General features: G+C 38.5%; 1 protein-coding gene across 1 annotated transcript in view; it reads left to right on the top strand.

The window, feature by feature from the left end:
* pld1a (phospholipase D1a) overlaps positions 1–10,281 on the top strand; it is a 33,715-nt gene extending 23,434 nt beyond the window's left edge. Inside the window, exons 13-26 of the mRNA XM_046062785.1 lie at positions 321–431; positions 524–709; positions 1,978–2,191; positions 2,343–2,471; positions 2,867–2,985; positions 3,417–3,530; positions 4,796–4,906; positions 5,207–5,295; positions 5,485–5,598; positions 5,757–5,806; positions 5,945–6,079; positions 7,466–7,619; positions 7,738–7,855; positions 8,040–10,281. Coding sequence (XP_045918741.1) covers positions 321–431; positions 524–709; positions 1,978–2,191; positions 2,343–2,471; positions 2,867–2,985; positions 3,417–3,530; positions 4,796–4,906; positions 5,207–5,295; positions 5,485–5,598; positions 5,757–5,806; positions 5,945–6,079; positions 7,466–7,619; positions 7,738–7,855; positions 8,040–8,264 — 1,869 coding nt within the window. The 3' untranslated portion in view covers positions 8,265–10,281. The remainder of the gene's footprint in view (positions 1–320; positions 432–523; positions 710–1,977; positions 2,192–2,342; positions 2,472–2,866; positions 2,986–3,416; positions 3,531–4,795; positions 4,907–5,206; positions 5,296–5,484; positions 5,599–5,756; positions 5,807–5,944; positions 6,080–7,465; positions 7,620–7,737; positions 7,856–8,039) is intronic.
* The last annotated feature ends 3,540 nt before the right edge of the window (positions 10,282–13,821 follow it).

The raw sequence follows: 13,821 nt of genomic DNA, 5'->3' as shown, positions 1-13,821 counted from the left end.
AAGGTAATATTTTTTAATTTAAAAATATTTAAAATGTATGTATTTGCACATGAAAAAACATATTAACTATTACATAAAGATATGATGTGTACACAAAGACATTCACATACAGAAATATATGTGAAATAAAAACGTGTGCAGGACAGATAGAAAGCTCAACGCATATATAGAAAAATGAACAGGTTTACATGTAATAAAATATTTTCCTCTTCAGAAATTATTATTATTTTATTGAAACCAAAGACATATGTGAACAGTCAAATAGGTTAAATGGCTTGAAACGTGTTCCCAATATTGTTTTCCTTTCTGGCTCTCTACAGCAACAGGGAGTTCGCATCTTTGTGATGTTGTATAAGGAGGTGGAACTCGCCCTGGGCATCAACTCGGGCTACAGCAAGAGGACCCTCCTGCACCTGCACCCCAACATCAAGGTAACTGATGCATCTGGGTGGTGAAAGAGAATGCAGTATGTAACGGATCTATGTGGAACCTTGTGTGTCCATTTCATATGTTTGTCGCTCAGGTGATGCGTCATCCAGACCACGTCTCCTCCTCTGTCTATCTGTGGGCGCATCACGAGAAGATTGTTGTCATTGACCAATCCGTAGCCTTCGTTGGGGGGATCGACCTAGCATATGGTCGTTGGGACGACAGAGAGCACCGGCTGACAGATGTCGGCAGTGTGACGCGCTCTGTGGCCCTGGAGCAGGTCAGACGCACAAACACACGCAACTAATTTCAGTGTCTTTTCCACAGTTTAGAGTTATTGGCAATGAATGTGGTTCTAACCTGCAAACAAATAGTTCAAACATGAGGAGTGGGAGAGAAGAGGAAATGGAGAAAAATATGACATTCAAACTAACCCAGTGCCACAGCTACTGAATAGGCCTTTTCATTTTAATGACACACAAGCAGTACAAACACACACATTCTCATACTACACAAATATGCTGTATTATTGACCTTATACTCAATATATTTATTTACTTAGTAGGCTAGTAAGTAGGATTCTTCCCTGTTAGCAAGGCCTAAGGATGTGATAATGGTTGCTTGTTGGTTCTTCAGTCAGTCAGTGATCCCTTTGATTTTATGTCCTACCAATTCTCAATCCAACATCTAAACAACTCCTGAACAGTCTGCCATTAAACATTTAGTTTCAAAGGTCCCTCTGAGGATGCTTTTTCTGATCACCTGACCATTCCTCTATAGTCACTGTCAAATGTAAATTGGAAATTTGGTCCATGACATGTCAACAACACATATTCACTTCCCATGAACATTTATTCTTCTGTTTTAGTGAAGACATGAGCTTTCCTCTGGTGACTATGGAGGCTAAAGTTCCACCTGTACTGCAATAGTTTTATTAATAATTCATTTTATATTGAGCTGTTTCTAAGCACATTATACACAGTTGATAAAGCACATAACTATTTGTCATTTTTTGTGCTCAAGACGTTTAAATATAATATGTTCCCATTAACAAAACTGTGAATAGTTCCCTTTCCTCAAGCACTAAACTTTTTTATTAGCTGTTTGATAGTAGTCCAAGATTGCAATGAAATATGTCATGCTCCCAAGAGGATAAGCACTGTTGCCTTTAGCTGGTAGGCCTTTAGGATTTGTTAGAAATTTGATAGAATTGTTCCTATAAATCAAAACTCAAACTGATTCTCACATGGATGGAATTACAAAACATACACACCCTCACAGAAAACCTTACTGACCTTCCCCATGCCATATATGAATGAATGTAAACTAAACATTGGAAACATCCGTCAGTATCACACAATTGAATTCAACAGCACCACAATCTATGGCTTCCGAAATCACCATAAAGTTGAAACATCATTTAACAAAACCAAAACTGAACATGAAGCTGGGATTCATGGTAAGATGTTGTATTAGACTGCATTAGTTTTAGGTAGGTGTTGCCAATAAAGTAGCAGTGTTCATCCCCTGCTGTTTTCATGTTCCCAGGCAGCGTCCAACAACACTACGTCCAGTAAGGGTGTGTCCTCTGTTGATGCCTTCTCCAAAAGCAATGGGCAAGGGACGCCGCCTAGTGATACGGTGGACATGCCCAAGCTGAAGGGGATTGGACGCAATAGGAAGTCTCGCTTCACTCTGGTCAGACACCTGCATAAGCACACTCTGCAGCATGCAGACAGTGTCAGCAGTGTCGACAGTGCAGGTATTTTTATATGAGAAGAATAAGAGAGTGAGAGTGAGAATATTGGAATATGAATGGGTGAATGAAAGCTGTATACATGTACTGTAAATGCTATCCATTTACCATAATATTGTCATTCTGCACGTGTGTGTGTGTGTGTGTGTGTGTGAAGGGAGTGGTTCAGTGCAAAGCCTGAAGACCGGTGTTGGAGAATTACAGGGCAATACAAGATTCTGGCATGGAAAAGACTACTGCAACTTTGTCTATAAGGACTGGATCCAGTTGGAGAAACCTTTCGATGGTCTGCTACACACACACACACACACACACACACACACACACACACACACACTTTTAGTTTCTCTCTATAGCTAGGTCAAAATTCTTTTTAGTATACAAAGCCCTACTTCATATTAATCTAAGTGTCATGATTTTTCCTCTTATACCAGTTTGATGGAAACTAATCATCAGTCATCTGGAAAACTAATGGAACCGAGTAACATAAAACATTTGCTCCACTTGTCTCTCTCCCTTTCTCTGTGACCAACCTCTTTGACCCTGCTGTGCTCCTTCCTCCTGTCTTCTCTCCCTCTGTCTGTCTCATTGTTTTTTTATTTTGTCTTTCTTTATCCTCTCTCCATCTCTTGCTGTCACACTTTTTTCCTGTCTTCACTGGATTGCTTCCGCTCTGTGCAGACTTCATCGATAGGTACACAACTCCCAGAATGCCTTGGCATGACATCGCCTCAGTAGTTCATGGCAGAGCTGCCCGGGATGTCGCCAGACACTTTATTCAGCGCTGGAACTTCACTAAGGTACTGTACACACACACACACACTCACAGCGTACATAAACAAGCACACAGAGAGATGGAGTGCAGGCTTAAAACTTAAAACTTAACTGGTTTAACCAATGAGCTGAAGCTTCTTTGATGGCATCTAACCACCTTTTTAGACTGATAGCCTATCACTTTGATTACTGGATTTTTGAATGAATTTCTGAAAAAAAATCATAGTTGTAATCAAAGTGGTAGCTAACTAATGTAAAATTTGCAGGACCCTAACCTGGCGAAATCTTTGGAAATGTCTGGCTGGAACAGTGGAAAAAACACCTTAATCCTCACACTCAAACTTTCCATGGAATCAGTTTTTCCCTCCCTTTCTGTGGTTTTTACTCTTTGCCATTCCTCCTCTGACTCAATATTTACCCTCTTTCTGCCCAAATTCTCAATTTGTGTCCACTACAGATCATGAAGCCCAAGTATCGCTCTCTGTCTTATCCATTCCTGCTGCCCAAGTCTCACTCCACTGCCAATGAGCTCAGATACCAAGTCCCTGACTGTGTCAATGCCAAAGTGCAGGTAAGAAAACAGAATAAACCAAGCACCATTTCTACCCAACCACATTCATAAAACAACACATAATGTGGAAAGTGTTGTTTTTTCTTTCTTTTGTAATTATACATAATGAGAAAGTGCGGCAATAACAAACCATTCACCAAACCTAAAAAGAACCACTGGTAGAAAATTACAGGCATGCACATACAGTACAAACTCCCACTTTCTCACACTGTTTTCCACATCTGCAAGCACTGCTGGAAAAAGATAAAAGAAAACAAGCATCCAAAAACTCTCCATGGGCCAAAACGTTATATAACTACTAAGGTTTGCACTTGCGATTGACACTCAAGGGTTTTTAGCCGAAAGGAACTGACCTTTGAGTGAAACGCTTGACTAAAATAAGAAGTGCATGAAGATCCCATCACAACTCCATCATGTTTTGTTATAAGTGTTCTTTTGTTTTCTCTGTGTTGTTTAATATGTCTTTGTGCATTTCATTCAAACACTAAGTACATTTGTATCTACTTTAACTGCCGCTAATAATACAGAGCCTTAGCAGTGAAGTTAATTTCCTTACAGGAATTATTTATTATTATTTATTGCTTTATGTAGTGTTAAACAGAACACACATGTGTGTTTATACTGGTGTTTGTATTGCCTTATAATGATGGCTTGTATATTTATTATTTTTTATGATATAGGTACATTTATCCATGTGATAAAGTTGCTTAAAGACACATTTAAACCATACTGATAATTCCGATGATACACAAGCAACCATACTGAGCTCCGTTGGAACTGTTGTCAACTCCTTTCTTCTATGTTTAGCTCTTGTTTATGTATACTGTATTGGCCAAGACTAGCAACACACACATTCATATCAGAATTACAATCAGAATCAGAAAGAGTTTTATTGCCAAGTAGTTAGCAGTTTTACACGTACGAGGAATTTGCTTTGGAGATAAGGTGCTACACATAGACACACATGGTATGGAATAAACAGATTATATAAATATATAAATTGATAAAATATTAAATATAGAAGAATAATGATTAACGCTTAACAACAAATATGTGCTGTATATACCGGGTATGTGCAATGATGTGAAATGAAATAATATTTACATGTGCAAAGATATACAGTATTTGAGAGGGAAGGGGGGAGTGTCAGTGAGGGACCCGGGCCTTGTTAATAATTAATATGGCTACAACTGTCATGAAATAGCTGAAAAATGCAGCCCTTTTTAGAATTACTGCTATAATAATCCTATGTCTGTGTGTACAAGGTGTTGCGGTCAGCAGCAGATTGGTCGGCAGGCATAAAGTACCACGAGGAGTCCATCCATAAAGCCTACATAGAGGTCATCGCTAAGAGCAAACACTACATCTACATAGAGGTAAACCAGCAGTGAGGCCAGGATATGAAAATGAAAGAGAAATACGGTAATGTGAAATTGTAATGAGAGTTGAGCTGAATTCTTTAGAGGTTTGTTTATAAAGTCAGTAATGAAATGGCTCCACTGAACTTCGCTTTGAAGGTTAGTAGTATTGTCAATGTACTTGGTGACTGTGTCATTGTGGGACTAAACGATTCTCTACACTGTAACATGCAGTACCTGGAGAAACAAAGCCTAAACGCAATAACCATTTCAATCGCCTCTATTCAGGTTTATATCCTTTCTCTCCTCTCCTATCAGAACCAGTTCTTCATCAGTTGTGCCGACAACAGGACAGTCTACAACAAGATCGGAGACGCCATCATTGAAAGGATCATCAGAGCACACAAGTACTTCCCTTTATTTAACCCATTTGTTTTTTTAAGTAGTACTTGTGAGTTTAGGAAGGAAGTTGTGTCTGCCGCACTTGTATGCAAGATTAGTCTTCTCACCTCTTCTACTTCTACTTCTCCTTCTCATCTCACATCTTGTCACTTGTAGTTTGTGTCTATATATTTCTAATGTGTTTTTGCTGACAGGGAGGGTAAGAAGTATCGTGTGTATGTGGTCACCCCTCTGCTTCCTGGCTTTGAGGGAGACATCACGACAGGAGGAGGCAACGCCATCCAGGCTGTGATGCACTTCAACTACAGGTGAAACCACATGACACTTTGAAAGTCAGAGTTTAATATTGAAAGAGGAAGATAAACCACATGTGGAAGGGTAATTGAAATTCTATTCTATGATTCAAGTCTAGGATGTACTTATTGAACACAATATTCATATACTTTTTCATCTCCTGCCTCCTCAGAACCATGATCAGAGGAGAATACTCCATCATCTCCCAGCTGAAAAAGGAGAGTAAGTACAATAATTAAACTATAACATTAAATATTTGATACCTAATATTAGGGTAAGAGTTGGAAAAGTGCTCCCAGGTATTCATGAGGTAATTTCCTAATTTTTGTGCCTCTCCTCTCCTCTCCTCTCCTCTCCCAGTGGACGACCACTGGATGAACTACATCTCCTTCGCTGGTCTGCGGACTCACACTGAGCTGGAGGGACGTCTGGTCACAGAGCTCATCTACGTCCACAGCAAGATGCTCATTGCTGACGACAACACTGTCATCATCGGTTAGTCTCTCATCTGCTTCTGTCACCTTCTGTCTCTTTTTTCTTTTTCTCGTGTTGTTTTTACCAACTACTATTTGAGGCAACTAGCCTCTCTGCCTTTACACCATCAAAATGTGATAAATCTAAAAATCTCGCTTTAGTTCTGTATCTGCCACCATGTGTGCAGCTAAAAATTGTGCATTAATATGTGGTGACTGCTGCAACATAGCTCTGCTGTGCCCTCTGCTGGCTCATAAGGTGCTCTCTCACAGTACTACAGTGCAACAACAATCAACAATTACTGTAACTTTTCTCTCTAAATTTGTATTCATTTGTATTTATTCAGACAATTTTGCAGTTTTTTTCAATTGCTATGATGCAATGGTCAAACTGAAGCCACTTTTTCAAAACTCTTCACGGAGTCTGCATTACCAATATGTATCTTGGCCAAACAGTTAATCTCACCTCCAATAGTCACTCAGACCACCAAAACACTTCATACAAGTCTCAAGATAAACTCAACCAAAACACTGCCAATAATTCTCACTCAGAAAGCATACATCGTCATAACACACTGACCTAAAAAACATGAACAACAGGAAGTAAAATCATGAAGATATCTGTTGTACTGTGAATAAGAATCTGTGGCCCAATAGACAGGAAGGTCAACCTGAGCGGTGTTTCCTTGTTTCCATTTCTTATTTTGTAATTGTTTCTGTAAGACACAATGACCACAACCCGTAATTAATGTACCAACCCCCTGAACTAATTCTGCTAAAATACAAGCACATTTCCTGCTTTACACTCTTGCAGTTTTACAGTAAAACGACATTCAAAACACTACAGACATTTCTCTATGCACATAAACGTAAACATAAAATGTACGTAAATGTTCTGCTAAGATTTTCTATATACTGTATATCTGTTCAGCTACTGCAAAAATGCAGGATATTTACAATCATTTTGTTTTGAATGTGTTTTTAACAGTTTTGGACACAGTGTGTTTGCATTTGAAAAATGTGCTGAAAATATATAGTGTTTTCCAGGTGGTGAAGTAGTAATGAGAAAAGAGTTCATGGATTTTGAAGAAAGCCATGAAAAATGATTCACAGTTTGGTCCACCTACACTTCTGTTTCGCTGACTGTGTGAAGAGTTTTGACAATGTGCAGGTTAGCAATTGAAAAAAACTGTAATAAGATTAGTCAAATAAAGGCACATGGTTTGTTGTTTATGACTATGCTTAGTTTAGTCTCCCCATTAGTATAGATCTGTTAAATGTGCTTATGCTAATTTGAAAACCATGGAATGATTGTTACTCATTACATGATTAAGAGGAGATGACACCAGCAAATGAGATGAATGCAGAGATTTAGTTTCCATCCTTTTGTTTTGTGTGTTTGTTTTAGGTTCTGCTAACATCAACGACAGAAGCATGCTGGGTAAACGCGACAGCGAGGTGGCAGTGATTGTTGAGGACTCCGAAAAAGTTGCTGCAGTGATGGATGGACAGGAGTATGAAGCTGGACCCTACGCACTTCAGCTTCGCCTTGAATGCTTCAGGTGTGTGTGTGTGTGTGTGTGTGTGGAGGGGGAGGGGGGGAGGGGGTCTTGTTTTAAATAATTCACGTTAATTTAAATATACTGTGTATATCTTCTCTTTCTCCCTCTTTCTGACCAGGACTATTCTTGGAGGCCACACTGACACCAGTATTGACCTGTCTGACCCCATCAGTGATCGCTTCTATAAGGAGGTCTGGATGACCACAGCTGCCCGCAACGCCACTATTTATGAGAAGGTATGGGTGGTCATGATGGTTTAGGGGGAATGTTTGTGTGTATGTGCAAGATAGTGTTAATACATTTTGATCGGTACTAACCAACACATAATTCATAAAAGGAAAAAAGTTATTTAAATAAATAAAATAAATATAAAAAACTAGGGCAGTATGTTAGCGTTACATATGTGTGTTTTTGCTGCAGGTATTTCGTTGCCTTCCTTCGTCTCTGGTGAGGAACATGTCAGAGCTGGAGCAGTATCAGTCCAAACCAGGTTTGGCCCAGAATGAGCTGGCCCGTGCTCAGGAGGAGCTGCGCAAAATCCGAGGCTTCCTGGTCCAGTTTCCTCTGGACTTCTTGTCTGAGCAGAACCTCATGCCCTCTGTTGGAACGAAGGAATCCATGGTCCCAACGGAGATCTGGACATAAAGGATGTGCCACCACTGCCAGCCACTTCCACATCTGAATTGAACTGTTTCTTGAGCATCTTGAGTGAAGTATCTGGATTGTGGTTGTCATCAAATGTGTAATATTGGATTTGCAAGAGATCACCTTTCATCCAGAGATGAGAGGCAGTTTCATGGGTGTCCTCTGGACTGATATGACTGATGGGCATTGACAAATCTCTCAAATCTGTTCCTGCTGAAAAAACACTAAACAGAAGTTACAGCTTTTTGAGGCAAGCACTAAGTTTGGATATGTATGAAGAACAAAAAGACTTGATGACCTCTATGTAGGCACTTGAGGACAACAATTATGACTGCATTGTGACCGCATTCAAGCTGTGGAGGTGGAAAACAGGCACATAAACTTTGGGTCTTGGGAACTAAACTTGGCCCTGACCTTCAGACTATTGGAAAATCTCAAAAGACAGTGAGGATTTCTAAAGGGACCAGCGCGCAGCGGTAGTAAAATTGTTGACAATGACGCTAACAAATATTCTGCTCCTAACAAAATACACAGAGATGGTAATGCATGTGTTTACTGAGTTTGTGATGTATACTTGTAAGGTGCATTAGTGTTATGTATGCTGTTTATGAGCTCACAAAAGAGTCGTTTAGCTGCTTTAGACGAGTTTCAAAGGTAGTTATCTCAGCTGCATCTTGAGGATCTTTACTGTTAAAAAAACAAACAAAATCCAAAACATGTGATTGCTCTACTGTGCAGTGAATGCACAGATAATTTTACTGATTCAGCAGTGGTGCATGATTTACTAACTGTGCTCAAATCTTGTTAACACGATTGCTATAATGCATGTACCAAACCCCTCAGAGACATTGTATGTCCTGTCAAACGTGCTTTGTGACAGATAATTGTCAGACATGAGGACTGAACTTTCCTGCTGAAATCAAAATGAACTGTGTTGGGCGGACCCAGGTACAAAAGCTGATTCAACTCAGTTATATCATACTGTGTTCAGAAGGGTGAGTAGAACGTTATTATGGCTGTGTAAGTAGTGTAAAATGATTGTGCCAGCAGCCAACGTCAAAGGGTGAATGAGACAATCGGCCCACAAATTCAAAGAAGTAATTTCCTCTTTGCTCAACAGATGGTGCTAGCCTCTAAAATATCGGGTTTGTGTAGAGTTATTCAGCAGTCCAAGATAGGCCTTTCAGTTCTCCCACTATTTCTCTGTGCTATGGTGATAATGTTCTATTGAGTGCAGAAATAGTCTTTGAAACAGTGTAAACAATGAAATAAAAACTATATTTTCCATATAGCATGCAACTGATACCAGAGGCAATACCGTTTGAAATCACTTGTTACGTTTCGTGTTTCCTGGCAGTTATGTTTTGAGTTTCCTGGCAGTTCCAGCTGTTTTCTTGGTGGAGCTTTTTTCTCCGAGTAGAAATAATTCCACTCTCAATACATTTTATTTTTTGTAATGTAAAACATGGGACCAGACTATTGATGAATGTTGAAGTGATAATGTTTGGAAACATTACAATCTTTGTGTCTACAAAGACAATATATTCAAACAGTTTTGCGTTTAAATTCTTTGATTAATTTTGACAAGATTGTCTGTATCGTTTTCCCGCTGTATTTGTCGTTGCATTATTTATGGAATATGACTCATTTCTTTATCGTATCCATATACTGTATATCTGAACCCCTTTGCCTCAAATTGGACTTGCTTTTACTCTGTTTATGTACAATATCATCTTTGTATGGTTGAAAGTATTTCTAATTTCTATCTGTTTATTTAACAAAATTTAAGTCATAATTTTAATGGCTAACAAATAAAATTACATTTTTTTTTTTTTATCCCATGGAAATAATGTCAGGAGTACATTGGTGTCAATGTGTGAATGAAGCTACTCATACTGCAAGGCTGTAACAGTTTGAGGCTGTCAGGTATCAACCATTTTATCAATTTGATATTTTGCATTCATGACAACTCATATCTACATCACTCTCTTAAAGATAAATAAATACAACCCCAACAAACCTTTCTGTCCAAACAAAGAAATTGTTGCACAACAAAGATGTTTAACCTGTTATAGTCTGTTCAGATGGCAGTGAACAAATCTTATGATCATCAAAATCAAGATTTATTTTCTGTTTTATGTATCTAAATCCATCTTATTGTTAATAAATTAAGATAAAAAAAATGAGCAAAGAGATATTACTTCCTGCTCCCATCTTTGATTAGTTTGAAAAACATAAAAAAATCAATCATAAATTTAGAACAAAAAGGAAGAAAGAGGAAAATAATTGGTGTTGTCAAAGTTTGGCTTCCATTTATTTTCAGGAAAACATATATTTATCCTTGAGACTTGAGTGTATTTGTTTTGCACACAACGGGCAATTTCAAACAAGTATGAAGCCGATGATTCCCACGAAATCCACTGTCAGTGCCAATTAACATAGGTTGCTGCAGGTGATTTTCACTTTTCCCCATTGTTGTGAATCACAAGACTGATGTACGTTATTTATGTGGAACGCGGCAGTTATACAGTTAATGCTCAGGGGATCTCTTAGGGGAAATTAATTGGAACATAAAAAACGAGAACTGGAAATTCAAGAATGACTTCAATGGAACATTACTCACACCTGAGCAACCCTATTGGATTAAATATCACAAGAATAAAAACCACAGTGGACTTGATTCATTAGAACTCTCTTGTAGAGAAAATGCCTTTAGGCGTTCAATAGGCGTCTTAGTTGTCAGTTGACATATTTTTGGCAAACTGTTTTACAAGGTGCAGCACCAGACACACTATTTCCCACAGGAACTGAAGACTTTAAATATCTATAAATTATGGGAATAATTGTAAATGGATTCTTAATGTATGTGCGTCTTATGTGTTATAGACATGTATTCATATGCAACAGGTAAATCCACTCAGTTAACAACTATGGTCTCTCACTGCTCGCATTTAGGCAACTTTAGTGGCTCCTAAAGTGGGATTAAGAGTCCAGAAACCCTCAAAAGCTTCTTCTTTATGGAGGACCGATCCTAACACAGTCAGAAATAAATAAATGCTCAATAAATAAATAAGCATCCAATTAAATACACAAAAAAATAAAGTAAATAAATAAATCTAGGTAGTAATTAAATTATACAAGGAGACATAAATGTATATATTTTAATTAGTGTCTTTACTTATTCACCTTTGTAATAATTACCTTATTTATTTATTCTCCGTTATAATCTTCAACTTTATTTATTATTATTATTATTTATTATTTATATATTATTGTCTGTTTTATTCTTCCTTTGTATTTTTTTGTACCTTATTTACTGTATTTTCACCCATGGTATTTATTTCTGCCTGTCCTTTTTACATTTCTGTATGCATTTCTGCCTCATTATGCAAATGCGGAGGGGCTGTGTCTCAAGGGGTCAACTTCTGCCCATTGGCCTGCAGACATCAACAAGCTGCTCTTCTCACAGTCAGATGGCTTCCTTCAGTGCGCTGAGGTGTTTAGCAACTCTGTTTGAAGACACTACCAGCCATGTCTTCCTTCTCTTTTCATGTGGACACTCTGACCTATAGAGTTTTCAATTAGCGACTTATACGTACACAGAACTGCAGGAAAGTGAGCTGTTGTTTCTGAGAGCCACATCAGTTAGCCGCAGCTAAATCTGGAGTGCACTCCTATTCGAGCATTTACGGTAAATGCTCCCACACGGAGCAGCTCGTTGCTCTGCTGTTTTCAGCTGCTGTTTCAACAAAAACGCCATTCAGGGTGAAAATTCAACCGTGGTGTTGTGTCGGGAGATGCAGTGACTTCACCAGCGGTGAGTATTATGAATAATACATGTAATCTGTTAAGCTATGAGGAGAGGAAAAGTCTGTTAGCCGCTAGGCTAATTTATGTAGTGCTAACATCATATAGGCTAAAGCTCTTAAGCTAGTGGTGGTGACTAACAAATAAACTAATCTTAACAGTTACCATTAAGAAGAATTTTATGCTTCTGTTAAATGTGATTGCTATTAAGCCGTGTTTTATGTGTGGTGGTGAAGTCGATTTAAAGTTAACTTTACTGCACTTAACCAGTCGAAATGATTTAATGAAGGCTAACGTTAGTTACTGTACTTCTATGTCTCACACAGAAAACACAGGAGGAGGCATGCGGAGAACATAACCATATTCGTCAGAGGAAAAGAAGGAGGAGGAGAAGGAGAGCAACAAATAACCCCAAACAATAAAATAAATTCCTTGTATATTTCCCTGCCTTGTTGTTTATGTGTACATACAGAGGAAGAATGAGAGAACAGCACACATTTCATCGTTACTGTGTGTTAGAGCAACAGTGGATACTTTTAATACAGCCCACACCCCTAATACTGTGTAACTATAACAAGTAGAGAACAGAAGAAAAAGATGTTCTTTCTTTACAACTGTCTGCATAGCTTATTCATATTGTGTAATGAATGAAAATAAATAGGCCTACTAGGCTCCTCTCTACTTTGACATTTAAGATTAGCTTGTTTGATCCACCTTCATACACATGTGACATTACTGTACAACTTGAGAAAGGTGAGTTGTTTTCTGCTCCAGCCTGCCTAAAAGAAAAGCGTTTTGGGGATTGAATGGACTTTATTAGCTGCTGCAGTGCAGGATGAACTCAGACCCATTTCTCACCTTATTATTCTAAATCATGCAACGAAGAAGAAGAAATGCATAATAAATCCTGGGACAAAATCTGTGCACAAATACTGGACAGCATGTAGTCTAATGAACAAGACTTGTGTTATAGCTGACTTGGGCAGTGAAATGTTTATTTTTTATTCATGTCATAGTTGTCCACAACTCAAATCATAATTTAAGAATAAATGTTTTATACCACCTCAAGAAGACTTCCTATCAGAAAGGTAGGAAGGTATTTCAAATGTACAACTGCAGTACTTAAATCTAAGTAAAGTAATTTCCCTGACATTTTTGTGTTACTTTACTTTTAATAGACGCATGTAACAGGTTTTATACTTCCTGTGAGTATAATCCAATCAATCTTATTTTCATACTGTATATCCGTTGTGTAATTTGATAAATTGTGTTGTATGTGGTGCTCGCATCGAGTACTACTGAGACTTCATTGCCCTCTTCAGAGAAGACTCTCAGACTGCAACATGCGTCTTTGTAAAGAGAGAAACGGACAGAAAAAGTCTCTAACTCTGCCTGTCAGCTCGCTCTGCTCCGTTAAAACTGAATTTACCATACAAAATTGAATACAAGTGCACTCCAGATTTAGCTGCAGCCAGCTGACCGTGTGCTTCTCCCTATACCGCAGTTCTGTGTCCATGCATGCAGCAAACTGAAAGCACTGTCTGTTGGAGCATATACATGAAAAGAGAAGGAAGACATGGCTGGTAGTATTGTCTTCAGAGTTGTTAAACACCTCAGTGCACTGAAGGAAGCCATCTGACTGTGTGAGGGGCAAGATCGTTGATGTCTGCAGGCAGAGTAGGAGCTCTCCTGTCTGACTGGTCCACCAATAGCAGAGAAGATGACCCCTTGAGACACAGCCCCTCCTCAT

The sequence above is a fragment of the Micropterus dolomieu genome, linkage group LG11, assembly GCF_021292245.1.
Source record: "Micropterus dolomieu isolate WLL.071019.BEF.003 ecotype Adirondacks linkage group LG11, ASM2129224v1, whole genome shotgun sequence".
Taxonomy (NCBI): domain Eukaryota; kingdom Metazoa; phylum Chordata; class Actinopteri; order Centrarchiformes; family Centrarchidae; genus Micropterus; species Micropterus dolomieu.
Note: the sequence above shows the minus strand (reverse complement) of the source record. Positions and strands in the feature narration are given on the sequence as shown.